Below are 27,866 nucleotides of genomic sequence, written 5' to 3'. Positions count from 1 at the left end.
TGGAGGAATTAAGACAGGGCGATAAAAAGGATGGAGAGGAAGCATAAACGTTTAGTTCACCTCTAGGACTTCACCTGCTTTTTGGTTAGGAGCTGATAATTACTATTTAATAGAAAGTGGATGGACGACAGCTGGGATACGCACAGGATGAATGAGCGGGGGAAGATGGTTTCCTCGGACAGCGCGTACATGTCATCCACAGAGGATGGACAGACGCCCACGGCCATCACCTACCCTTATAATGAAGAACTAACACACAAGGTATTTATGTAACTATATTAAAAATGATGCGGGGAAACTAACAATATACAAAGTGAAATTACAGATTACCACAGAAAAAAATATAAAATCTTAATTTACTTTTAAATTAACTTTCAAAAGGATGTGCTTTTTTAAATAATTAACTATTCTTTCCACAGTGACTCCTTCTGTGTCATTTTCTGGAAACATCTGTACCCAACAATAATCTAATAGCTCAGTGATCTAATGCCACCCAATATAACCTCCCTGTAGTACTAGGGGGTTATGGGAGTGCAGTGTGTCATGATTTATGAGTGTGAATGGATGAATGCGACATGTTGGATAAAATTAAAAAACTAAAAGCGCTGTCTAAGAACTGTAAAGAGCACATCACTTAATGTTCACCACCAATTTCGCGTTAGTCAGCAGGATAACTTCTGGACTTTGTCACAATCACAGGAGCTGCACAGTTTTAACTAAAGACAAAGCAAGTGAAATCCTGTTTATTGTCTCCGATTGTGGGCATTTCTTGCAGATAGTCTAATGGTTTAATCGCTCTGAATGCTCCGTAATTCCATTACTGGATATGTGTGAAACAAGTATTTATTATGGTAAGCCAAGAACAAGCTCCTGCTTCCTCACTAATTGAATTCATGGATGCATTTGCTGTTTTGCCGAGTTCTAGCCTGCCAGCAGCCCCAGCACATACTACATACTGATGGTTCCAATTTTGTTTGCAGGCTGCACTGAGCCAGTTGGCTCTCAACTCTTTAAATATCCAGTAAATGTTGAAGTCCTACATGAAAACGTGTGACAAGAAACTGCTTTGGCGAGAAAGTAGAAAATAAAATATGCACTGTAAAAGCAAAAACCTGCAGTCTTTTCAGCGTTTTACCAGAAGGAACGTGGGGTGATGTGCTCTCTCTTTTGGATGTTCAGTTTGAGCTCGAATTTTAATCTCATCATGGAAAGACCTCTGCAGTGTAGCAACGCTGTCACAACTAGTTTGACAAAATGTCAAATTTGGCTCCGGCAAAAGCACCAAATATGCCGAAACGTATGTGGGATTCTGCTGGCCTCTAAAGCTGTCCTGGGTCTCCTCAGTGTCAGGGTTCAGACAGGTCTCTGAAAAAGCTGTAGTTACCCCCCCACCTCCCGCTTTATAACATCCACACCACCAGTCTCCTGTGCTTTGACTTCTGTTTCATGGCTGCTCTCGTCTCCAGCGTCAGTCCTGAAAATGCTGCCAGCATGCTGACATCAAAATTTCATGTAGGTGGTATGAAATAGTAATCTGATGGTTTCCGAGGGGGCCGCACACTACATCTAACCTGGTCTGCATTGTTTCTACTTCAGGTGCTCATACCTGCTCTCTCTTTGAAAGGGATGCAAGCAAACACTTTATGTTATATCTGCTATTGCAGACTAAAAGCATCCTGCTCCGGAGTTTCCATCAAAAGGAAGCACGCTGGAGAGCGAGGGAGCCACGTAGCCTCAGATGTTCGGCTTGCATGTCACCTTGTTAGATTTTTAATGTGGGAAGCAAATTGAATGTGCAGAACATGAATATCGGTGTTTAAAGTGAGGAGTACAGAGGCTGCCTGCTGTCACGCTGCACTCTATCTGAGCTCCTTGACACTGCAGATAAGAAGCAGGCGGTGGAGCCTGGCCTGCTGGAGGAGGAGGAGGGTGAGGAGGACTTCTGTGTATGGAGAGGCGGTGGGGTGAGTAATGTCAATAAAGAAGGCAAGCATCTGCTGCCAAGGACCTCAAGGCTGGGTACTCTAGAAGCCAGGGAGACAATAACCATGGCGACAAGGCCAGTTGTTGCCAGAGCTGCGGTGGCAAGTCAGATGGCAGCTGGGGTGATGGATGACCCTCAGCAAACAGAGCCAGCGGCCGTTTCTGTGGCGCTGCGTCTTGCTTTTGTGCGTGCGTCAAATTCTCGGTCTGAAACGTGTACAAGAACATTTCACACCTGCATGACATCTTAAAGTATGTTTGTGTGAGATCTTTTCAGTTAAATTAAGCTGGCAGTAAAATAACAAATCAAGTAAAACTGCAGTATTACCACCAAAATGTTTTTGTTCCAAAGAAACGTGTCCCCTGTAGGACCCTAATGTGGTAATTGAGCTATTCTCAAAGCCAACACCCTGAAAATCCTTCCACCCAAATATTAAATCTTCACTCTAATCAAATTACAAGAGAGATTACGTTGGCTCACCTGCAGTACCTTGGAAGGCCATCAGGGGGCCCTGGCTCTCTCTTTGGGAATCTCTACTGTGTTAACGAGTTGTGCTTCCCACCTGAGCTTCTGGTGAAACTGCTGCCGAAGCATTTTTTTTTTAAAATCAACATTATGTTGCAAAGAAATAGTAAAATTTAAAAGAGCAAACTATTACACATAATTTATGGACATCTGTGGTTTGATTTCTTTGCATGCGTGGATTGGATGGGTTGTTAAGACTGTGAGAATTTCATTTCAACGGCAGCTTTAGAAATAGATTTACTTAGAAAACCGCTGACGTGTTCAGTTCTTATTTTACCTGCTGTATCTTCCTGGTGAGATGATGGTAGTATTACACATCAAGGTTGTTATAGTTAACTAAAACTAAACTGAAACTAAATGGGAAACAAGATTTTATAAATAAAAACATATTTATATTACAGCTTGTGAGTCCACTGCTTTTAAAATATGTGTTTTTATTGTAATACCTGCACTGATTTTAATAAATCTTACCTCTAGTATGATTTACAATATACAACAACACCTAAAAAGACTAGAACTCACACTGAAGGTAATAAAAACTAAACTAAAACTAAAGATTTTGAACCAATGAACTAAAACAAACAATCAAAAAATAACTGAAACTAAACCGAACTAAAACTAGCAGGTCAATATGAAATAAAAGTTCAAAAATATGAAAAAATACAAAACTATGATGACTCTGCTGCCCAGAACCTTAGAATATATTTAGATTTAAAACCTCCACATGTGACATTTTTGTGGTGTTTCTATAGATCCACTGTAATCTGTAATGCATATGTAACACGATGCAGTGGGGGGGGATAATTGATGTTGAGTCCTGGGTTCAAATCCAGCCTGGGGCCTTTCTGTATGCAGTTTGAATGGATGGTTGTCTGTTTGTGTAATCCCTGTGATGGACAGGTTAGCTGGGATAGACTCCAAACTCTAATTTGGAAAAGCAGAAGAAAATTAATAGATTCCACTTATTTTTAAGATATCCTAACCTGATGCTAAGAAGTTGTTTTGCTAAACTGTAACTTGCCTGAACTAAAATTAGTTGGTGACACTTTATAAAGCGGCGCATGAACACAAGAAATTTCAACGTATTTTATTTGAAATTATGATGTAATTATATTTACCTACAAATACTTAAAGTTAGATGAACTAGAATAAGGGGATAACAAGTCTGGCTTTTACACAAAAAGATATTACTATGCTGTGAGTACATTTAAGTGCAATTTCATGGTAATTTAGCAAGAAAACCAAATTATTTCCCCATCTTACATCCTAAATATGCTGTACTTTTCAGGGCACGGGCTGTATTATGAAGTGCATTCATCTCACCTGAATATCCGTTAGGTTAATGTACGTGATCGATGTTTTATTACTCAACAGTCCTTTTATGTATACTACAAATGTGACAAAGACTGTTCTCCCTGACCAGCTTAAAGTGAAAATAAATGTGTGTGACCTATTAGAGAGCCAAAGTTAAGCCACTCCATAATATGACCTGCACCCTGAAAAGTACAGTGTAGTTACAATGTAAGATGGGGAAATACACTTTATTTTTCCACAAAATTAATATATTATTCAACACTTTACTGAAAGAATAGTTTGTTTCCTGTGAAATTTCCGTAGGTATGCAATACTTAAAGTTAATCAAATTATTTTGGCACATTGCACACTACTTAAAATGAGTTATACACAACTTAAATGTACTCACAGCATAGTCATTTCTTTATTTCATGTAAACACCTGACCTTTTACCCCTTTATTCTAGTGTAGCTACCTGTAAGTATTTGTAGGTAAATATAATTATATTGTAGTTTCAAATAAAATACACTAAAATACCATGTAATTACAGGGTAATTACACCTTTAGTCACGGGCTGTATTATAAAGTGTTACCTGTTGGTTAACACCTCTGTATCCAAAGCTCTTTACTTTGATGAGCTGTACTTAGGTTAACAGTTAGAACTGAAGTGAATCTGTGATGTCTAAGAGAAAAATGGGAGTAACAGAGAGATAGTGGCACCATAAGGGTACAGGAGCAGATGTGAGGCATCAGTCTGAGACGTGAGCACGGATCTCGCACACATAACCCGATTACATTCCCGCTTCACCGGTGCCCATTGTGCTTCCCTCTTTTTGCTGTTATTGACTCCCAGCTCCGGCTGTCACACAGCATCATGGAGCACAGAGCTCCACACTGAGCAGCCTATGAACACACGCATTGTCCTACACCGCCTGTGCCCACACAGCGCAGGGCCTCAGGCGACAAGAAGAAGCTGCAGCGCTGAAGCCTGCATGATGTTGCCTCTGTTTCTCTGTAAATCTGTCTGCAGACCATCCTGGTGGGGGACAGCGGAGTGGGCAAGACCTCCCTGCTGGTTCAGTTTGACCAGGGCAAGTTCATCGCAGGGTCCTTCACCTCCACCGTGGGCATCGGCTTCACGGTGAGTCCACTTTTCATGTCCACCGCTCACCCCACCCACTCTTTGTTCTGGCTCACTCATACTTCTGCCTTGCTCGCCCGTGTGTCTGTGTGTGTGTATATATGTGTATGCTTTCTCTCCCTCCTCCTCCCACCTCATTAAGCCGCTGACTTCACCCGAGTGTTGAGGGAGATGTCACCGTGATGGGCTGTTTGCACTAAAGTCGTGACATTTGCTGCGAAGCAAATCTTCTCTGTTTGGGTGCTGGGGAGTGTTTGACTCCTTCGGTATGTGTCAGTGAAGTGCGACGTGAATCAGTGGCGCTTCTCCAGTGCACCAATGTTGCATTTTATCACTGCATTCATTATAATCCTTACCACACTGCAGGGGTTAAGGATTATAGTCAATGATGCCAATGCTACAATTGAAATTACTATCAGGAGAGCACAAGCGATGGATGCTGAGGCGTGCAGGCTATTTGCTGCTGGATGTTTGTTGCAAAGATGCTTCCAACAAGACTGATTTGATGCTTTGTGACATTTTTTTTTTTTTTTTTTTTGTGGCTGAGGGTCAGGCTGGGTGACAAGTGAAGGCCAAAAGAGACAAACAGGAGGCATGCATGGCTTAGTCTGGTGGATTTTTTCCCCCTTGTTGCCACACTGATGATAACTTTGGCTTTGTGTCATTGCCATTAGTGCAGCGCAAAGGAGGGGGAAAATCTGCGGGAAAGTAGAAAACTGGCTTTGGCATTGCACATTTGCATAAGTTTGCAGAAATGTATGATCTAAGGTTCAAACGCCCTGCAGAAAGATGCACTACAAAAATAAATAGATAAATAAATAAATCTTCTGGAAGCATAAGTGTGCTGGATTAAAGTCAGGGGTGAGACAGGGTGTGCAAAAAGTGCCTTTCATTGGGTGTCTGCAGGCGACACTTTGAAAGGACCTGGCTGAGATGATCAGCAAGGTGGAAATTCAGGCAGTTGTGCTGAGCTGGCCGGAACAAATTGAGATTTAAAGCTTTTTCAGTCTCTGCGTTCAGATATTTTAGACATGTCTTCTCTTCATAAGCCGTAAAGCAGTGAACCGGGGGGGGAAACGGGCACGCAGGAACTGGTAACTGACAGTTTATCTGATACGATCTGAAATGTTAAATTGACTCATTTTCCTCAGCTGCACCTCCAACGTGCTGCTCTGACACGGCTCCGTCATGTCAGTTAGTGAGTGTTTTTTCCACGTGGAGTAATTTGTTGAGAGTGAGAGACGCGAGTTCTTTGATGAGAACTGTGCAGGTTTGATTTAAATTACTATAACTGAGCAAATAAAGCAACACGACAAAAGTGGCACGAGGTAAAAAAAAAAAAAGAAGACTTGCACAGAGCTGTGAAAGTATTTGCCACCTACCTGATTTCTTAGCTTTTTTTGTACATTTGCCAAACTTAAATGTTTCAGATCATCAAACAAGTTTTTTTTTTAATGGTGATTTAATTGGTGGAGGGGGAAAAAAAGTTATCCAAACTTACCTGGCCTTGTGTGAAAAAGTAATTGCCCTCTAAACCTAATAACTGGCTGTGCCACTCTTAGTAGCAAGAACTGCAATCAAGTGTTTGTGATAACTGACAGTGAATCTTTCACACAATAGAAGGAATTTTGGCCCAGATTTGTTTTAATTCAGCCACACTGGAGGGTTTTCAAGCACAAACAGCCTATTTAAGGTCATGACTTTGACTAGGCCAATCCAAAAGCTTAATTTTGATGTTTTTAAGACATTTTAAGACATTTAAGACATCATTGTCTTGCTCCAGAACTCAAGGGCCTTTCAGCTTCAGGGGACAAACTCATGGTCAGAAAATATCCTTCAGGATTTTCTAGTAGAGAGCAGAATTCATTGTTCCAACATTTGCAACAAGTTGTTTAACTTTGTGTTTTTTTGGTCAGCAGTGGTTTTCTCCATAGATCCCAGTCGCTTTTGTATTGTTGAATCATGAACTCTGAATTTAACTGAGGCAAATGAGGCCTGCAGTTCTTTAGATGTTGTTCTGGGTTCTTTGTGACCTGAATGAATCGCTGATGCGCTCCTGCAGTCCGTTTTTGTTGGCAAGAAATTTATGGGAAGATTCAATATAAGTTTTCCCCCTTTGTGGTTCACTGGAGTCCCAAAGCCTTAGAAATATCTTTGTAACCCTTTACAGACTGATACATGTCAGTGACTTTGTTTTTCAGCTGTTCCTTTTAGAAATCTGTTGCATCATCTAAGGAGCCTGGAAAAGAAAGTGACTGGACTTTTTGCTTTTCTTTCCAAGCTCCTTAGAGTCCTGTGACCTGGATGACTGACAAACCAGACAGACATATTGCGTTTTGAAATCTTTTAGCCTGCTTCAGTTTGTCAGACAGCTTCTGTTTCATTGATTTCTTTATCCAACATGTCTGGCAGTAATCAGGCCTGGGTGTGGCTTTCAGCTCTCCAAGAAAAAACAATGTGGTTAACCACAGTTAACTCATGATTTAACAAAGGATCACACGCAGCCACGAAGATTGGGGTCGCTTTCCCCCCCCCCCAAAAAAATGAATTAAATCTCCATTTTAAAAAGAAACTCGGAAGTAAAACAGGAAACAAATGCGGACACAGACGGCTAGGATGCCAACCACAAAACCACGACATGCCCAGCTCCATGTTTTCTAATTATGTTAATGCAAGAGGGGGAGACGCTGCTGCCGCTGACGGGGACTCATGAGCTCATATGTGTGAGCGGCAGATCGCATGTCAGTTACGTAACATAAATGATCTGTGACCGTGCCGCCTTTAGTCCCGTCTGAGCGCGGAGAGTCTCCTCTCCGAACGGCAGGTGGAGACAAACACTGTCTGCTGCTGTAGCTGGAAACTGGGAGGACAACTGGTCGATCAAGAAGGCGCAAGAATAACAAAAGACTCAAACCAGTTTAACAAGACTCGATAGAATGTCCCAGGATAACAAAAAAAGATGTTTGTAAAAATTGGGCACATATTAGGTTTTGGTGTGTGCGCAGGGATGTTGATGGTGGTGTAAATGAACAGCCAAGTATGATTTGTGGATCTTTAAACTAGTAGTCCGTCCACCTCTCACCTGTGCGTGTGCGTGTGGATGGAGTGGGGTGTGGCGGGGGGGGGGGGGTGATCCTCTCGATCGAGCACCACCACCTGTGGCAGATGAGTCAGCCGTCAGCGCGTCTGACCCCGCGGCTCCAATGTCAGCGTGAATCAGCGGCGCTTCTCCAGTGCACCAATGTTGCATTTTATCACTGCATTCATTATAATCCTTACCACACTGCAGGGGTTAAGGATTATAGTCAATGATGCCAATGCTACAATTGAAATTACTATCAGGAGAGCACAAGCGATGGATGCTGAGGCGTGCAGGCTATTTGCTGCTGGATGTTTGTTGCAAAGATGCTTCCAACAAGACTGATTTGATGCTTTGTGACATTATTATTATTTTTTTTTTATTTGTGGCTGAGGGTCAGGCTGGGTGACAAGTGAAGGCCAAAAGAGACAAACAGGAGGCATGCATGGCTTAGTCTGGTGGATTTTTTCCCCCTTGTTGCCACACTGATGATAACTTTGGCTTTGTGTCATTGCCATTAGTGCAGCGCAAAGGAGGGGGAAAATCTGCGGGAAAGTAGAAAACTGGCTTTGGCATTGCACATTTGCATAAGTTTGCAGAAATGTATGATCTAAGGTTCAAACGCCCTGCAGAAAGATGCACTACAAAAATAAATAGATAAATAAATAAATCTCCTGGAAGCGTAAGTGTGCTGGATTAAAGTCAGGGGTGAGACAGGGTGTGCAAAAAGTGCCTTTCATTGGGTGTCTGCAGGCGACACTTTGAAAGGACCTGGCTGAGATGATCAGCAAGGTGGAAATTCAGGCAGTTGTGCTGAGCTGGCCGGAACAAATTGAGATTTAAAGCTTTTTCAGTCTCTGCGTTCAGATATTTTAGACATGTCTTCTCTTCATAAGCCGTAAAGCAGTGAACCGGGGGGAAAAACGGGCACGCAGGAACTGGTAACTGACAGTTTATCTGATACGATCTGAAATGTTAAATTGACTCATTTTCCTCAGCTGCACCTCCAACGTGCTGCTCTGACACGGCTCCGTCATGTCAGTTAGTGAGTGTTTTTTCCACGTGGAGTAATTTGTTGAGAGTGAGAGACGCGAGTTCTTTGATGAGAACTGTGCAGGTTTGATTTAAATTACTATAACTGAGCAAATAAAGCAACACGACAAAAGTGGCACGAGGTAAAAAAAAAAAAAAGAAGACTTGCACAGAGCTGTGAAAGTATTTGCCACCTACCTGATTTCTTAGCTTTTTTTGTACATTTGCCAAACTTAAATGTTTCAGATCATCAAACAAGTTTTTTTTTTAATGGTGATTTAATTGGTGGAGGGGGAAAAAAAGTTATCCAAACTTACCTGGCCTTGTGTGAAAAAGTAATTGCCCTCTAAACCTAATAACTGGCTGTGCCACTCTTAAGAACTGCAATCAAGTGTTTGTGATAACTGACAGTGAATCTTTCACACAATAGAAGGAATTTTGGCCCAGATTTGTTTTAATTCAGCCACACTGGAGGGTTTTCAAGCACGAACAGCCTATTTAAGGTCATGACTTTGACTAGGCCAATCCAAAAGCTTAATTTTGATGTTTTTAAGACATTTTAAGACATTTAAGACATCATTGTCTTGCTCCAGAACTCAAGGGCCTTTCAGCTTCAGGGGACAAACTCATGGTCAGAAAATATCCTTCAGGATTTTCTAGTAGAGAGCAGAATTCATTGTTCCAACATTTGCAACAAGTTGTTTAACTTTGTGTTTTTTTGGTCAGCAGTGGTTTTCTCCATAGATCCCAGTCGCTTTTGTATTGTTGAATCATGAACTCTGAATTTAACTGAGGCAAATGAGGCCTGCAGTTCTTTAGATGTTGTTCTGGGTTCTTTGTGACCTGAATGAATCGCTGATGCGCTCCTGCAGTCCGTTTTTGTTGGCAAGAAATTTATGGGAAGATTCAATATAAGTTTTCCCCCTTTGTGGTTCACTGGAGTCCCAAAGCCTTAGAAATATCTTTGTAACCCTTTACAGACTGATACATGTCAGTGACTTTGTTTTTCAGCTGTTCCTTTTAGAAATCTGTTGCATCATCTAAGGAGCCTGGAAAGGAAAGTGACTGGACTTTTTGCTTTTCTTTCCAAGCTCCTTAGAGTCCTGTGACCTGGATGACTGACAAACCAGACAGACATATTGCGTTTTGAAATCTTTTAGCCTGCTTCAGTTTGTCAGACAGCTTCTGTTTCATTGATTTCTTTATCCAACATGTCTGGCAGTAATCAGGCCTGGGTGTGGCTTTCAGCTCTCCAAGAAAAAACAATGTGGTTAACCACAGTTAACTCATGATTTAACAAAGGATCACACGCAGCCACGAAGATTGGGGTCGCTTCCCCCCCCAAAATGAATTAAATCTCCATTTTAAAAAGAAACTCGGAAGTAAAACAGGAAACAAATGCGGACACAGACGGCTAGGATGCCAACCACAAAACCACGACATGCCCAGCTCCATGTTTTCTCATTATGTTAATGCAAGAGGGGGAGACGCTGCTGCCGCTGACGGGGACTCATGAGCTCATATGTGTGAGCGGCAGATCGCATGTCAGTTACGTAACATAAATGATCTGTGACCGTGCCGCCTTTAGTCCCGTCTGAGCGCGGAGAGTCTCCTCTCCGAACGGCAGGTGGAGACAAACACTGTCTGCTGCTGTAGCTGGAAACTGGGAGGACAACTGGTCGATCAAGAAGGCGCAAGAATAACAAAAGACTCAAACCAGTTTAACAAGACTCGATAGAATGTCCCAGGATAACAAAAAAAGAATGTTTGTAAAAATTGGGCACATATTAGGTTTTGGTGTGTGCGCAGGGATGTTGATGGTGTAAATGAACAGCCAAGTATGATTTGTGGATCTTTAAACTAGTAGTCCGTCCACCTCTCACCTGTGCGTGTGCGTGTGGATGGAGTGGGGTGTGGCGGGGGGGGGGGGGTGATCCTCTCGATCGAGCACCACCACCTGTGGCAGATGAGTCAGCCGTCAGCGCGTCTGACCCCCGCGGCTCCAATGTCAGCGTGAAAGACACACCATCGTCCGCGGAGCCGCCGTCGACGTCCTCGCATAGCTGCTCAGTTAATGATCTGCCCACGCCACGATGCACCGCTCTGCTCTGAACAATCACACTAATGTTTCCGCCTGCTTGTCATCACTGCCTTCTCCTTGACTGCTGGATGGCGCCGCTGCAGCTGATGTTTAAGTTTTGACCGTCTTCTTCCGCGTCTTCTCACAGTGCGCGAGTTGAGGTGTGATTTTTTTCTCCTCCTTTCTTCACTTGGGAAGGTGATCCTTTCGTGGCCACACGCAGTATGCGAGCAGAGGTGGAGGTTGGCGGACACTGGGACTGAGTTGGCGGAGATCTCGCTGGAGGCTCTTTCCGCGTCTTTCTTCCTGTTTTTTGTTTTTGTTTTGTTTTCTTGGACACCTTCGGAGATCGGAACTGTTTGGGGTTTTTAATTTTTAATTTTGGAAGGGGGGAAGGCTCTTTAGCCTGCGCTCTTTCCCTTGGCACTGCGATGTCCACGAGAAAGGCATCGTTGACGGAGAAGCAGGCAAAAAACGGCACATCAAAATATGTCTTGGAGAGATGCGCGTCTATTAACGAGTATTACGATATTGCCTTCAAGGTGTGTATTTCCGTCTTGTTGTGTCTGTGTTCGGGGGGGCTTGTTTTGCCTTTTTTGTGGTGCTACAGTTGGAACAGGTGTGTACATTTATTGCACTGTGACAGCTGGGTGTACCTTCAGCAGCAGCGACACGACTATTGACTTTTCACATGTGCAGCGCTCACTGGTGATCACAAGCGAGAGAGAGAAAAGAAATGCAATCTGAAGGCTCTGCCTTTTAGCAGGCCATTATTTTTTTTACAGTTTGCATAATGACAGCATAGCAGACAAGTCATCCACCCGGTTTGGTGCTGAATAAGCCTTTCTTTGAGGAGGCTCTAAATCCTCGTCCGCCCAGATGTTTGCAGAGGGTGTACTTGTTGCTCCTCACAGCTTCTGCTGAATGAGAGCCGCCCAGGTTTTTCACACTGTTCCATCAACTCACAGAGACGGCAGCAAAACTTGCATTCAAGTGCAACTCTGTTAGCCCGTGCGCATTTGCATGGCGTGCTTTTTCTTTTATTGAAGCAGCCATGACTCGGTGTAAGCAATGCGTAATATTTTCACCTTCATGCTGCTGGATTGATTGTACAATTACGCACCCCCGTTGTTGTAATTATATTGATTGGAAAGGGGTGCCTGCTGGAAAGAAAATGAAAAAAAAAATGACGAGAGTAAAATTACAGAGTTGGCTGATCACATCTTAACCCCCCCAGTACTTGCAAAGTGTCACATCCTGGTGGCGGCTAAGTCAACACTGTAGTGTACTGTGGCTTGATACATGATATACTGCACAGCGTGGTCGTGGGTGTCAAACTGTATGATTCCAGCTGTGAAATGTTCATGCAGTGTGTTTAATGCAACGCACATCTGTCGGTTTATTTTTGTGTCAATGGGTTTTTGTTTTGTTTGTTTGTTTTGATCAGCTGTAACCTGTTGTCCCCTCTTCTTCTTCTTTGGTGGTGGGTTTGCTCTAGGTGATGTTGCTGGGAGATTCGGCCGTGGGGAAGACATGCCTCTTGGTGCGCTTCAAAGATGGGGCATTTCTGGGAGGCAACTTTATAGCCACCGTTGGAATAGACTTTAGGGTGAGAGAGATTCTGTAGAAGTCACCCAATAAACCATAATGATGCTCAATTTCTCTATGAGCCTTTCCGTGTGTGTGTGGGTGTGTGTGTGTGTGTGTGTCAGTATTCTTGTTAATCATATGAAGCAATAACTTACGTGTGCAAAAACAACCTAATACTATCCGCAAAGCAACAAAAACAACAGTAATCTGTCTGTTAACGAGCGACATCGACCCAATTATCACCCTGCAGTTTCTGCGAGGAACACTTCGTCATTCTGCGTTGATAGCACCAAATGTACAAAAAATTATCAGTGGAGTTCACAGACCACTTGTGCTGTTAGGCTGCGGACTGCTTCATAAATGTCTTGGCAGATGCCTGCCCACGTCCCTGTCTCCTGGAAAGATTGGCTGCAGCTCAGCTCAGTCCTGGAGGAGTCACCATGCTGACAGACGAGCTCTTATTCACACACACCTCGTGTGCGCGCACACACACACAACCCACACAGTGCTGGATTTGATGCAAATGGGCAAATGTGCTGCTCGGACCGAGTGGACAGGCTCACCCTCAGCATCCGAGTTATCCTCCAATCAGAGCAAAGCACTCTCACTAATGGCAAGTCAAGTAGGGGGTTGGATGGGTAGGTGGGTGGGGGTGGTTCGAGGAGGAAATTGTGCTGCATTAGCCAAAGTGATGTATTGTCTTCTCTGGATGGAGGTGCAGACACGAAGGAGCGTAATGGATGTCTGACAGGTACACGACGCATCAGCATCTCTCACTCTGCCTCCCCTCGCTCAGCAACAAGTGCTGCAGCCAATTCATAAAATGCATCAACACCGATCAACACTTGCATTCGTTTGTAGTGTCAGACTGAGGGCCTGGCAGAGAGTCACCTTTTGCTGTCACATTTGGGAGAAAGGTGAAAAGGTTGTCTCATACGCATGCACAGGCAGACAGGCAGTGTGTTGTTGTAGCTTGTAACATGGCCGGTCTATTTTCGGCATGCTTCCTTGTAGCAGTTACTCAGCATGCGGGCTCCTCTCACGTCATAATTTTGTGGGGGGAGAAAATGGAAACCCATGGCAACTAATGCAGGGGTTGAACCATGTCCATTCCGCCAAAAGCAGACGATTCAGCAGGTGGCAGCTCGTTGCTGCCAGTGACAGCCTTGCACACGTCATAGAGGTTTCGTTATTTGTGTTTCTGTGCGGCGTTTGTGTTATGTTTTTCTGTCTTTTTTCTTTTTCTTTTTGACGTGCGTACTTCCGTGCTTTTGCAGGAAAGGCAGGGAGCGTTTGAGATGACCTGTCACTGATATGAAGTTTCAGACTGATTAAGGAAGTGCACTCGCGAGTCACTTCCTTCGTGTCGTGGTGGTTTTTGCAGTACATGCTTGAAATATGCATATGACCTGGTTTCGTCCTGCAGGTCACGGTGGCATGAAAACCCCCCTCAAACTCTCCCTTTACCCCCATGATGCAACGCACTGCAGAACTCTTGTTGTTTGCTCCTCTTTTGCACCCTTCCCAAAAATCTGTTTTCAACAGATTTTCTACAGATTTCAAAAATCTGTAGTCTTTTTTTGTTGTTGTTTGTTTTAGCGAAGGTGGCCAGATCATCCAAACATCGATAGTATCGATACGAATGTTGGTACTGGTATTGGATCGATACTAGTGCAACAGGATCGATATATCCATATTTTGTTTCTAGCCTCAGTTCAGTATTAAAACCTCTGAATTTTATTTAAAAATTAATTTATATATATATATATATATATATATATATATATATATATATATATAAACCTCCAACTTCAAGCATGCACTATATTCACAGATTTCACATAGATGAAAGTGTAAAATGTGTGTTTTGTTGTATCAATCTATTATTGTGGAAAACAAAACTCATTAGCGTTCATTAAAATGTGTTCCCAGACTGATGTCATAAATCATGACACGCTGCTCTCACCTCCTGTCTTTATGGGTTAAAAGTATCGATACTGGAACTGGTATCTGCAATAATGGCCCTGTATTTACTCGTTATCGGATCAGTACCAAAATTTGCAGCATCTTAATCACAGCACTATTTTTTTTAGCCGGGTCGCCTAAACTATTTTAGACAGATCTTTTCTTTTCTTTTTTAAAAACAGGAAATCAGAGGGCACCCCTACAGGGCGGCAGGAAATTAACGGGGGAGTCCGTTGTTCTGCTGCCAGTCCTCTTTCTCACTGTTGTGTAATTAAGTCTCTTATCCCAAAGACCTCGCTGTTGTGTGGGTGTTGCAAATTACTTTCCCTGCCAGCATTCAAATCCACTTTTAGTCGCCTTGTTTCTTTTTGTCACACGCTGAGTCCATGAGCTTTTTTGGTCCGCTGTGATGTTCGTCATTCATTTCTGTGCCATTTCCGCAGCACTCCAGTCTCTAAACATATGGTGACTTGTCTCACGCAGACTCTCCTTGTTTTCTTAGAATAAAGTGGTGGATGTCGACAACCTGAAAGTCAAGCTACAGGTGAGAGCGTTGCACCTTGTCGATGTCTGCCTGCATTTCACCTCATCGCATGACAGCTCCTCTTTCATCCCTCAAGCAGCTTTAATGGCCTCAGCTTTAGGTTCACCTCAGTTCATCCAGGGTGGGAGATGATAGAGAATCCAAAATTACCTGGAAAAGAAAAAGTGATTTCTCCATTTAAATGAAATCTGTGATTTTAACCACTGTTAAAGATATCCAGTTAAAGATATTGTGTTAGTAAAAAGGGATTTGGGGTTTTATTCCGACAGCATGCTGTTGGCACACAGTCCCCCAAAACATGGCAGTCTATCATTATGACCTGTTCATTCAACACTGAGTGGCAGGCAACAGATTTAGATGCCTCTGCTATCTTAGCCTCTCTTCTTTTGCAAGCATTATACATTAGGGGAAAAAAATCCTGTGATTAATCCCAAAATAGACGTAATGAGTTACAGCAGAAAATCTAAAGTCTCAGAAAGGTTCAGAGACTTCAAAGGGGCTGGATGAATTGTAGCAGGTGGATAGGATGTATTCAACATTTCCTCATACCATTTATTTGACATTACAAATCATTTGTGACGTGCTTCGCTCTTTGATTTGTGTTTTGGAAACACTGGGGTTTTTAAAAAAAGCATATAGCTTAATATTATATTTTAACCTACATAGTAGCTCAGGAAGTTCAGAAGCAGCCCTACAACCTGCCAACATGCTGAATTAACAGAAACACCACATGTCTATATACAAACAACTAAATTAATTTCATTTGATATTGAACTAAATGCTGAGAAATGCCTAGAATATAGTCAAATATAGTAAAAATGCAGGATTTATTTAAGGATGTATTCAAGAAAACAGCTGCTACACTAGGCCAACTAATTTAGCAGTTTCTCTACTAGAGCCAGTAATTTTGCAAGACAATGAGCTAAATGGCCAAGCTGGTCATTTATTATAATTATATTCCCGGGCCGCTTCATTAGGTACACCTGTTCAGCTGCTCTTGTAACGCAAATATGTAATCATCCAATCACATGGCAGCAACATTTAGGCATGTAGAGTTGGTTAGGGCGACATGCTCAAATCGAGCATCAGAATGTGGAAGATAGATGCTTAAAAGTGACTTTGAACGTGGTATGTTTGTTGGTGCCAGATGGGCTGGACTGTAGTGCAGCGGCCTCCACAATCACCAGATCTCAATCCAACCGAGCACCTTTGGGATGTGGTGGAAGGGGAGACTCACATCAATGACATGCAGCCGACAAATCTGCAGCAACTGTGTGATGCTATCATGTCAACATGAATCCAAACTTCTGAGGAATATTTGCAGCACCTTCATGAATTGAGGCAGATCTGAGGGTCCAATCCAGTAATAGCAAGGTGTACCTAATGAAGTGACCAGTGAGCAAAAAGCTACAAAAATACAAAGTTTAGCTTTATCAGCAAGCTTTAACTTCTAACTTCAACTACTCAGATTCTGGATTTGAATCAAATCTTCACGCTTTACTGCGTTAGAGCTTTGTGGAGAGGTATTATCGCTCGCAGTGCGTGCTGCTGACAACAAGCTGTCTTGTATTTCGTGAGGGTGGATCAGGATGCACACCAGTGTTTGCATACCATGTATCTGTGTGCTTTGTTACCCAGATCTGGGATACAGCCGGCCAAGAGAGATTCCGCAGTGTAACGCACGCCTACTACAGAGATGCCCAAGGTAACCTTTGCATTTTTATGTATTTTACTTCCTCATGCTCTCCGTGTGGGGGAAGGTCTAGAGTAGGTAATGAAGCAAAGCAGTGTGTGTGTTCATCTATGAAAGAGTAGCCCTTTTTAAAATGTTTCCTTTCTCACAGCGTTACTCCTGCTTTATGATATCACCAGCAAGCCATCATTTGACAACATCAGGGTAAGACTTTCTCAGATTACTTTCCCCCTAGTGCTTTCGCTGCCTCTGCCTCTCATTGCTCCTCTCTGCTCTGTGTTTATTTTCACTTCCTGCTCCCAAGCCCCCTCAAGCTGAACGTTAAACTCTATTTACATGCAAAGTACTGCGGGGGCCCGTAGCGTCTTCTCTCTTTAGAATGACAAGATGTTATCATTTGCTTGGTTACACAGTTTCAATAATGAAAAGCAATAAAAACATTCAAGGACAAGAGTGACTCAGTGACGCCATGATTGATTGGAGGGTGGTAATAACGCACTGCTCAGGAGGAACAGCAGAGCGCTTGCTTCATCTGGTGGTGTTTGCTTCTTCTTTTTTTTTTAATTGACCAATATCCTCCTCCTCCTCTGACTGTCTATCTTTTCTACTTTTGAAGGCTTGGCTGACTGAAATACACGAGCATGCCCAGAAGGATGTGGTCATCATGTTGCTCGGCAACAAGGTGAGCATAGCTTCCGTTTAGTGTTACATAAAAGATTAGGAGCATAACAAGTCCTTTGCACAATTTTAACACGCCGTTGTCACATTTTGTCACACATGCACGAATGCAAACTCTTAATCTCTTAACATAACGTTTACAAGCGCACAAATTGATGTCCTGATCGTGTTGCTGTGTGTCTCCTCTGATTTGTGTGCTTTTAATGTGCACACCTGTGCACACAGAGACGGCCTGTTTTCAAATTTGTCGCTTTCATCCATCATCCGGTGTTATTCCATCATCATGACTATTAAGGATACATTCATCCAAAAACAGTGCCTCACTAAACTGCTGTTGCTTTGCTTCAAGCGGCCGATGCATTGAATATTTCCTGCAAAGCGCTTCTGGTGATGAAAAGAGACATTTTCCTGTCTCACTGCAACAGCAGTCATTGCTAATATATCTAAAAGCTCCCTCTGGTGGCTCAGAGAAAACTCACTCGTCTCAAGGGTCTTAGATGTCACGTAGCAGCAGCTCAGATTGTTTGCTGTGAAAGCAGCGGGACTGGTGGCATCGGTCTTCTGCTGGAGGTGGAGATTCTGACATTTCACCAGTCTGAAGGAGATCTGGCTCACCAGCTGGCGGCCCGGCTGCCAGATAAGAGACAGGACGTGCCGGCTGACGAGATGTAGCGGATGGCATGGTGAATCTGTGACCCGTCACCTACACTGTGATGACTTGTTTTTCCGTTTGCTGTCTTACAGTCAGACATGGCTGCAGAGAGGGTCGTGAAGACGGAGGACGGGGAGAAGCTGGCCAAGGTAATGCGTGACATTTTCAAGTGGTTATGTTCTCCACAGCAGAGGAGAGTCTTTACTCTTCTAATGTTTTTTCCATCTCAGGAATATGGAGTACCATTCATGGAGACCAGTGCCAAGACCGGAGTCAATGTGGACCTGGCTTTTCAAGCTATAGGAAAGTAAGTTTTAAACCTCCTGTAATCAATACCTATGTGTACACAATGGATGAGATTACATTATGTAATGGAAATTAGTTGACCGAAGCGAAGAACCCACTTCGGTGTAGGTCAGCTGATAATTTTTGGTTTTATAGAATGTGGCTTTGAAGATTTAGTTGGCTGTCAGCATGCACATAGCATCATCTTACCAGGTAAAGCACCAATATGTCTGCCTAATGTGATAACAGGCAGTTTTGTTGCCATGGTAGCATAGTAGGGTAATTATGTTATTCTTTTTTAAATTTTTCGGGCTATCCTCAAGTCTTAAAAGCAGCAAATAATGCAGGTTTAAGAGATGTATGATCGAATGCTAATGTTAATATTATAATTGTGTTTTATTTTCCCCCACTATGCGTAAAAAAGCCTAAACTCCACCTAATTTCCAGTTAAAAGAAAAATATAATCTGACTAAAATAATCACTGATCACTAACCCTAACCCAAGAAGAAAATAATGCAAAGCCAACAAATAAATTAAATGGGTGATGGGGAGTTTTGGACATACCAAGTCAGAGTTCTGTTGCAGTTATGAGCATGAGATGCATGTTTTGAATACTTTTGGTCTGCTGCTCTTTGTCTTTTTTGGAACAGGGTGTTTGCAATATGGGAAAAAGAAATCCCACAACATTTAATTTTTTAAACAATATGCTGCCGTTGTGGGGTGAGTTTAACCATAACCTCATCCAGTAGCTTTGGGATAAACTGGATCATAGACTACAGTGGTATTTGTGGCTGAATTTGAATCCTTTCAGCCAGTTTATAAACTCTAATGGGATCGATTCCCAGAAGAGTCTATGCTCATGTAATAGCTTATTAATGTCCATAGTTTTAGAATAACATCTTTAATGGCCACATATGGGTAGGATATCTGAGCATCAATACACTTTTAGCCTTCTAGTGTATTTAGTGTTGTATTCTGATCTCAGAATGGACTAAAGGTTTATTTAAAAAACGACCTTGTACTCAGTCTAAAAAGTAAACTAAAAAGACACTGCACAGAATATACATATCAGCAAAAAAAGGTAGATCTAGTTATTGTAAAGTTTTTACTTTTGTAGCTATAGTTTATCAGTCATACATTTTATTTCTGGGTCTCATAGCTGTTTCATTCATTTTGCCATGTGGGGAGTCTGTAGATAACACTTTTGATTACCTAAATAAAAAAATGAGTCATTTTTTAGCTTATTTAATGGAACAAAGAGAATGTTGTATTCATAAATATACACTGATTAATGTGTAACGTCTGTCAGGGTGTCCAAAGCCGACACTGTTAGATCCACTTCGAAGACTGTTTCGCTAACAGCAGCTAACAGAAACGCCTACAGACAGAAAAGTTCAGGATATCCTCAAAAACTCACCTCAGTTTTGCTGTCATCAGACAGCAGTGAGCTTTAGTGACTCACTCGCTTGCATCAGACCCCTTTCACAAAGTTTTACAGCTACCAGAGTAAATGCACGTGGACACCCAGCATATTGACACCTGAGGTAAACACACTCACTACAGATAAACACCAGCCAGAGGTGTTTGTCCCACAGGGGCCACCGTAGCTAGGAATATGCACTTAATTGGAAGGGGTAAGAAAACAGACTTCAATTGACTGCAATCTGGAACTTACTGAAATCTAGTGGTGAGATTTTACACACCATACCTTTAAATTTTGCAACTATACCCCTTCTTGTGTGCCTCTGCACCACTTCCACCACTTGCCTGGAAGTAGCCTATTTGTCAATTTCACCACCGACCTCAAACTTGCAAAAACTAAGAAAAGAGAAGAAAACAAAGAAAACAGGCCCAGATTTGATGTTGAGGATCATTAGTGGCCATGAAAGCTGGACGACCAATGCTGGCCTTGCAAACACAATCAACATTTGGCTTACTTCTCTTTTCTGAATAAAAAATGAAGTCGCAGGGTAAATCATCGCTGATGACATCTCGTATGTTAGACTTCAAAAGCTATTCTCCTTTTAAAGACAGAACCCTTTGCAGTACGAACTGAATATAAATTGCACTAAATTCTGCATGTTTTTGTGCTCGGTCCACAAAGGTAACAAACTAATGAATTCTCTTCAGCTCGGGTCATGCTTGTGGAATAATGAACGGTGAGATTTCACATGAGGGTTGTTATCCGCTCCATGCATACGCCTGACCTCTGTTGTTTACTCTGATGTTCTCCTCTCGGTTATGTGGTTGTTGTTTTTTTCTTCTCTGTCTCAGACTTTAAATTGATGCAATCAAGCCTTCCTCTTCAACTACTGCAAACCACTGGTTTTTGTTTAGTTTGTTGTTTGCTCCTGTTGTCTATAATTATTATTAGTATGAGACTTTTTGCATGTCAGGCTTCCTCTGGACTCTAAATAATAAGTGTGTGATTGCTGTATTTTAATGAGTTACTGACTGGAAGCAAATCTACAAAAGGTTCACATGAAGTCTGCAATGACGGCTTATAACGTGTGCTTCCAGACCTGCAAATGAAACTAATGCCGGTGATTTGTAATGCTGATGTGATGGCAGTCTTAAGTGGATGTCAGATTAAATGATAGCACGCCTGAGGCATTCTGATAAAATCTCAGAACACGGAGATCCTGATACGTTTCTCTTCGTTTCTCATATTCTTTATTTGCTCAGCCTGTCTGTGCTCCATCCCACACATCCGCCACCTCTGCATCTAACTTCCTGCATCTCTCTCTTTCTCTATCAGGGAGCTGAAGCACAGAGCGACGCAGCAGCCAAATGAGCCCAAGTTCCAGATACACGACTACATCGAGTCTCAGAAGCACAAGACTGGCTGTTGTGGCCCGTAGCTGATGCTGATAATCTGGCAGCGAGAGACACATACAGATAAAGAAATGTGGAGGGAGGGAAAGTTTAAAAAAAAGAAAAGAAAAAAAAAAGGCTGGTCTCTCTTATGAAAGCCAATCCCTGCACCAAAACCTGAGAAGCAGACGTCCTCGTCTTCGCTCCACCGAGCTTTCGGCTGAATGAAAGTGAATCTGGATTGGTTGCCATCCCCTATTTGAAATGTGAATTTCTACCTTTTATGTCACGTGTAGAGATATTTGTGGGTTTTTTTGTGGTGACAGTTGTATCAAAGCTACCAGTCAGAAGTTGCGGACTGAAATGCTATATCCATCTGCAGGGATGGGACGAATGAACAGGTTAAACAACCGCTGGTGCCGGCGATTGCCAGCGTGGATATAGCATTTCATTGCTGCACAACTCTGAGCTTGTTTAATCCCAGTTATATCAGGCTGTGAACAGAATCCTTTTTTGGCCTTACAGTCTTTTAAATCTTTAAGTGAGTCTGAGTCTCACGATGAGATTGTAGCTAAAATGATCCCATCTGTTCACATCTGTACTGCTGTTAGATAGAATAAAGCCAACGTTTGGAGGGCGTTTACCCACTCTGTGTCTGTCTGTACATTCAATTCAGGGCCAGTGACACGCCATCCCGAGTACTGTATGTGTAACTATAGACAGTGGGATTATTTCCACTGTTCCCTCCACATGCACCACTCACACACAGCAACAGCACTCCCCCTCACACAACTATTGTCGTGTCCCCTTCGGTGGTGGATGTCGGTGTGTGTAGCCTGTAGCGAAGCTGTATTTGTGCATCACTTTTCTTTGTACGCTGTTCTTTGCTCATTATGAACGTTTGCTCGTCAGACTTGCTCTGTGTCACATTTGTCCTCTCTTGAGAGGTTGTCACGGTGATCACAAAGTGCCATGAAAAAGTGCTTTGTTGTCATACGATCTATAAAAATATATATATATTTTGTAATGTACGTGCTGCTGCTTTATTGAAGTCTGGCTCGTCTGCGTTTCTGTGTGTGTGTGTGTGTGTGTGTGTGTGTGTGTGTGTGTGTGTGTGTGTGTGTGTGTGTGTGTGTGTGTGTGCTTGAGTGGGAGTTGCTGACAAACGGCAAGATGTGCTGCAGTTAATGAGCCACTGTGTGGCAGCAGCTGCCCTGTTTATTCTCCAACATGCACAGCTAGAGAAAATAAAGTGTTTTATCAATCAGGTAGATAACTGTACACATGTTAATAACTGTGGATTTGTGAGTGTGTTTTATGATGTTACTGTATGTAGGCAAGCTTTTTGCGAAAGGATGCTCAGGATCTATGTGGTTGCACAGGTTAGATGGACTAGTGCACTGGGGTGATGCGAGAAGACATGAAATACTTAAGAACACAGTCGTGATTCACTGTACACCTGAAGGCGGCTCACATCCATCTACAGTATGACTCACTTAGCAGACCCACTGAGGCTTTCGGTCCTTTCTTGTGGAAATAAAAGTGCATTATTTGAGCGACTTTCCATCACCAACTTGAACCCACTGCTGCACGTGGTCAGCATACTGCTGAGAGCTTCTGCGTCTGTCCTCTTATCAGGGCTGGCAGCATTCTCAGCTAAGAAGTCAAATCCTGCCCGAGGTTTTAGCTGAGCAGCTTCCTGTCAGGATTTATTTTCACTGCCATGTCACTTATATCTCTGAGATGAGTTTGGGGTGACAGTGGAGTTGAAAACTGATGCTGATTATTGTTGACAGACGATCGCATAGCCAGAAGTTGGACTTTAGGAGTACTTGAAAGTCGATGCAGGGCTCCTAAAATGCCCAGTTTGTTCACATTGATCATTTAAATCACGGTCATCTCCAGCTTCACCTGTTTTTACTGGATTCCACTCGGGTACTTTAGCATGACTTAACTTTCTTTGGATTGGTTGCCCCTCGCAAACAGCAGGTGGGTGGGGCATCTGTGCTCACAGACAGAGCAGTGTGCATGAGATGACCATACGGAGTACATTCACTCTCTTTGACGTCATACAGAGACAAAAGCAGGAAACAAAATATTTGAAGCTGAGCATTTAGAGCAATCTTTGCTCTCTAGGACTATCTGCACATATGCAGACTTCATTATTTGAGTCTGCCAAAGGAAAGTCCCCTTAAGTCCGATCTGGTGAGTCAGAAAGTCATAACTAGGTCTTGTCTGGTTACTAATTTGAGGTCGCAAGTCTTTATCAACCCCCCAAACACTCATTAAAAACAGTATACGGTATCCTGCAGGGACATCAAACTCATCTCAGTGTGGGCCACACACAGCCCATGTGATGTTAAGTGGGTCAGACCAGTAAAACTCCCTCTACTTCAATGTAAAGAAGTTTAACTGAACATTCAATACCTGAAATATCCTAATATAAGAAAAAAAAAAGTGATTTCAACAGTATGTATTGATTTGTCAACACAATAAAGAAATAATTAAAAATAGAAATACTTAAAAGCAAATTTAAAAATAATTAAATGTGTCAGCATGATTCTTTGGAAAAAATAAAGAAAATAAGTTGAAAAAATTAATTTAGTTGCTCAATGACCAAACAAATTTCTACAGGAACTTTTCAGTGATTTAATTGTTCCTCTATTACTTAATTACTTTGATGTAGTATGAATTTAGCAAAAGCTGTAAAACTGAAGAAAATCCAGTTAAAAGTTCATAATTTATGGGCTCCACCCCTACCTTAGTGGAATGACTGTTTCTACAGCAGCGTGTGGAGTGAATATGCTAATGACAAACAAATGTTTTACCTGTGACTTCAGAAAGGTAAAAGCTAAAACTAAGAATTAATTGATTCAGATTTTAAAATCCCCAGGATTACTCTGTGTGTGTTTTTTATATGTATTGTTTTCCTCAAATTCTTCTTCTTCTTGTTTTTCGGAAATCATCGCGCTTCGATTTGTATTTGCTCCTCCACTGGCCCCTAGTTTGCATGAAGCTGCCAGCTGGGCCGTTCAGTGAACGCACCTCCCTCTTCCTGAGTGGCTTTTCCACTTGTTTTGTGCAGCAACACTGAAAGGGAGCGTCTGCTGATTGAGTTTAATCGGCCTCAGCCCAGTCCCCGGGTCAGGACCTTCAGTGCGCACAGGAGCAGGGGCTTCGCTCAGGATTTAGACCACCTCCGCTGCAAAGAGCACATTAGGAAGAAGCAAAGCAGCAGCGTTTCTCACGGACTGGTCTCCACAGCAGGGCGGGGGGTGGGTGTTTTTTAATTTTTTAAGAGGGTTCCTCTCATTCACACATAATCTTCCTCGGCAGCATCCTGAGGAGGCTTTCTAGTTATTTCCACAGTGAACCAGCAACAGGTTGAGCAGCAGCAGCAGCGTGAATGCGAGTGAAGCCGAACATGCCGAGCAAAAGCCAGTATCTGCGCCCCCGGCTGTGCACGCTGGAGAAGGGGGACAACGGCTACGGTTTTCACCTCCACGGGGAGAAAGGTAAGACGGGCCAGTTCATCCGGTTAGTGGAGCCCGACAGCCCGGCAGAGACCTCCGGGCTCCGTGCCGGCGACCGGCTGGTGTACGTGAACGGGGAGGACGTGGAGAACGAGAGCCACCAGCAGGTCGTGTCCCGGATACGAGCCACCGTGGGCTGGCTGGAGCTCATAGTGGTGGACCCGGACACGGAGCAGCTGCTGAAGAAGCACAACTTGAAGTGCCTGAAAGCTTTTGTCACCGACGGGGTCCCCCTACCCTTCGAGGAGGAAGAAGTGGAGGAGGTGGTAGTGGTGGAAAAGGAGGAGGAGGAGGAGAAGACTGAGGAGGACGAGGTAGTGGTGGAGGAGAAGCAGGAGGATGGAGAAGTGAACGGGACAGAAAACGGAGATGAGCCGCGAGAAGAAGAGGTGGTGGAGGAGGTGAAGCAGGAGGAGACACCAGAGGAGACGACACCTGAGGAGACGACACCAGAGGAGACACCTGAAGAGACGCCCAGAGAGTCCACGCCGATCCCAGAGACTAACGGGCAAATCCACGGACACGTGGAGAAGAAGCTGAGCATCAGCTCTGAGAAGGTGAGACACATGAAACTGGTAAATTCCCGCATTTCACGAGAATTTTCGTGCACCAAGTTTTGCCATTTCTGCGTTGTGCAAATGTTTCACTATAAAATCAGGCACCAGGTTTCCCACAGATCAAAACTTTCCCCCATAACATTTCAAAATAAAAGCCCCTCTTTCTGTGGTTTTATTCCAAGCATCCCCACCCACAATCTATGCCTATGCCAATGATGGCACTTAGATATAAGTGCTGATAACTGCATCAAAGCTCCCTGCTTTTACCCAGGTACTGTTTCATGCAGATAATAGGTGCTCTGTGTCAGCTGCATCCACGTGTTGCCAGGTTGTGGGCAGGCTTTGCTGGCAGGGCATTTGCTGTGGGTGAAAGGCTTGAGATCACGAAAACAGGGCCTCAAACTGTGCCTTTCTTCTCCCAAATAACTGATTTCCTAATGTTTTTCACAGTGCTGAGAGATACAGGACTTATATTGCCAATGCCAATATTTTTAAGCTATAAAGGCAGCTTATGTAGGGTAGAGCAGTGTGTCATGAGATGAATCATCATCAGTCTGAAGACATTTCATGACCACTAAATCACTGTGATGTTTACTTTCTACAATTCATTTTGTTGTGTTATCTAACACAAAAAAACAAACCTTTCAGCTTTGCTACGATACCAATACCAACGATCGATATTCGTACCAATCTGATCATCTTTTTGTTTTCTGGCGTTAAAGAGAATTTACTTGAAAATGTGAGGACAGTGACACATTGAAGCTGAGCAGTTTAAAAAAAGGAAAAAATGTACCCTCAATGTAGAAAACCACAAAAAACAAATGACTTACATTTGTGAGCCATCCACAACAATCACCAGGAAATAGTTTAGTTCCCACTCCCCTTTTAAAAAAAAAAATGAAACAAAATGAAGCCCACTAAGTGCCTTTTTTTCACCCTTTGATCTTTTTCTCTTTAAAAATTAGGGACATGTTCTCAATCTGCGTCAGCCACTTGTTGTTTCCCGAGTGTAAGCACTCAAGAGGACGAGGGTCCCTGCAGTCTGGAACATCTGTGTCCCTCGCTGCAGCGTCTCGGACGTTTATCCCTGAGGCTGTTTGCATCTGTGTGCGGTGCTCATCCTCCGTACTTAACTGTAGGTGGAAAGAAGGGTCATAATAGCCAGCAGCCATCGCAAAGAGACAGAGAGGGACCGGCTAAGCTTTCATTTTTTCCTTAATATAATAATCATCATCTTCTGCGGGTGAAGTGTTAAGTGCTGATTAATTGGAAGATGTTTCCATTAACACTTAATTGCGAGACGGCTTCTTTCTTTTTCCTTCACAGGTGTTAAAAGATAAAACAAACAGGCGATGACGCTGCAAACTGAAATTAGGTTGTTTTGCTGTGAGTTGGCCACAGCTGTACCGATGTCTGCCTCTTTTTCCACCTTATGGAACCAAAAACAAATTCAGAAACTAACCAGAAATGCTTGTTTTCAGGAATCATGACCTGGTTACTCAAAAACAAAACAAAAAAGCAAAAAATCCAGACTCTGTTGTCAGCAGTTTCATGTAGGAACTAGTTTCTTGCTAACAAACTTCACTTGCCAACCATATTGCCCTGCAGAGGGACGAAGCTGTGACAGTGTGAGAAGATGCCAACTGCATGTGGACTGCAAGTTTAGCTAGCTCCACCTGTCTTTTGTTGGTAAATTATGATGATGATAAACTTTATTTGTATAATACTTATCAGAACCAGTGATAAACAGTTTCTAAAAAACACATAATAAACAAACGAAAAATTCAACAAAGAATCTCGAGTAAAGAATAAATTGGAATAAACTTAAAATGCAAAAATTAAAGTGGAGCCATTAAACCTGATGTAGTATGGTGATGCTTGGATACAACTTGTCTGGACCAACAGTAAGAATTTCTGTTATCTGAGTTGAAAGTCAATAATATTTGCATTCATGTCCATTTCTTGGTGTTTATTAGACAGTTGTTCAGTTCAGAGAGGTTTGTTGAGTCTGTGGACTTGATTGGTTGATAGAGCGGTTTGTCATCAACGTAATGAAGGGATGAAAGAAGGATGGGCCCCATAATAGACCCGTAAGGACTCCAGAGTCACCAGTGTAAACAAAAAACCAATTCAGTTGGTCAGATATGAGCTAAATCACTGCATCCCAATGCTGCAGCCTCACAAACCAAACTTTATGGCCTGCTATATCAAATGCCACACTTAATTCAAGCGCTATGAGAATGGAGCACTGTTAGTCTTCGGGAAAGGTTTTGCTATAAAAGATAACTTTTGCGTCAAGGCCAGATTTCTTCTTTTACGTGATTAAAAAAAAAAAAAACCTGTTTTACTGATTAACAGCACTCAAAACCAGAGGAAAAATATGTAACCTGATCTGGTAACCATGTTATTTTGATTATAGAT

The 27,866-nt window shown here is 42.7% G+C and overlaps 2 protein-coding genes across 3 annotated transcripts in view; both read left to right on the top strand.

Moving 5' to 3' along the window:
• Window positions 1–105: 105 nt before the first annotated feature.
• Window positions 106–22,002, top strand: LOC309705310 (ras-related protein Rab-37). Of its 2 annotated transcripts, XM_082531050.1 has the most exons (10): window positions 106–261; window positions 4,833–4,943; window positions 12,633–12,743; window positions 15,192–15,233; window positions 16,872–16,938; window positions 17,078–17,130; window positions 17,543–17,608; window positions 18,349–18,405; window positions 18,487–18,563; window positions 21,300–22,002. In XM_082531050.1, exons 1-10 carry the CDS (start codon window positions 121–123, stop codon window positions 21,400–21,402), a joined length of 828 nt encoding a protein of 275 aa, XP_082387176.1. In that variant the 5' UTR covers window positions 106–120; the 3' UTR covers window positions 21,403–22,002. The 2 variants fall into 2 exon arrangements, with proteins under 2 accessions (XP_082387176.1, XP_082387175.1); XM_082531049.1 differs by lacking the exons at window positions 106–261; window positions 4,833–4,943 and adding an exon at window positions 10,991–11,676.
• Window positions 22,003–24,130: 2,128 nt separating this feature from the next.
• The window catches only part of nherf1b (NHERF family PDZ scaffold protein 1b), a 30,633-nt gene continuing 26,897 nt past the window's right edge, over window positions 24,131–27,866 (top strand). The window contains exons 1-2 of the mRNA XM_082531240.1: window positions 24,131–24,199; window positions 24,361–25,445. Of these exons, the coding sequence (XP_082387366.1) occupies window positions 24,762–25,445 (684 nt within the window). The 5' untranslated portion in view covers window positions 24,131–24,199; window positions 24,361–24,761. The remainder of the gene's footprint in view (window positions 24,200–24,360; window positions 25,446–27,866) is intronic.

The sequence above is a fragment of the Aulonocara stuartgranti genome, assembly GCF_965226115.1.
Source record: "Aulonocara stuartgranti genome assembly, chromosome: 4".
Taxonomy (NCBI): Eukaryota; Metazoa; Chordata; class Actinopteri; order Cichliformes; family Cichlidae; genus Aulonocara; species Aulonocara stuartgranti.
This window is presented reverse-complemented; position numbering and strand designations above follow the sequence as displayed.

Excerpts from the sequence above, each read along its gene's own strand:
- LOC309705310 (XM_082531050.1), top strand. The coding sequence starts at position 121 with ATGGACGACAGCTGGGATACGCACAGGATGAATGAGCGGGGGAAGATG. Across the intron at positions 12,744-15,191 it reads CCGTTGGAATAGACTTTAGG|AATAAAGTGGTGGATGTCGA; the intron begins GTGAGAGAGATT and ends TTGTTTTCTTAG. Across the intron at positions 15,234-16,871 it reads ACCTGAAAGTCAAGCTACAG|ATCTGGGATACAGCCGGCCA; the intron begins GTGAGAGCGTTG and ends TTTGTTACCCAG.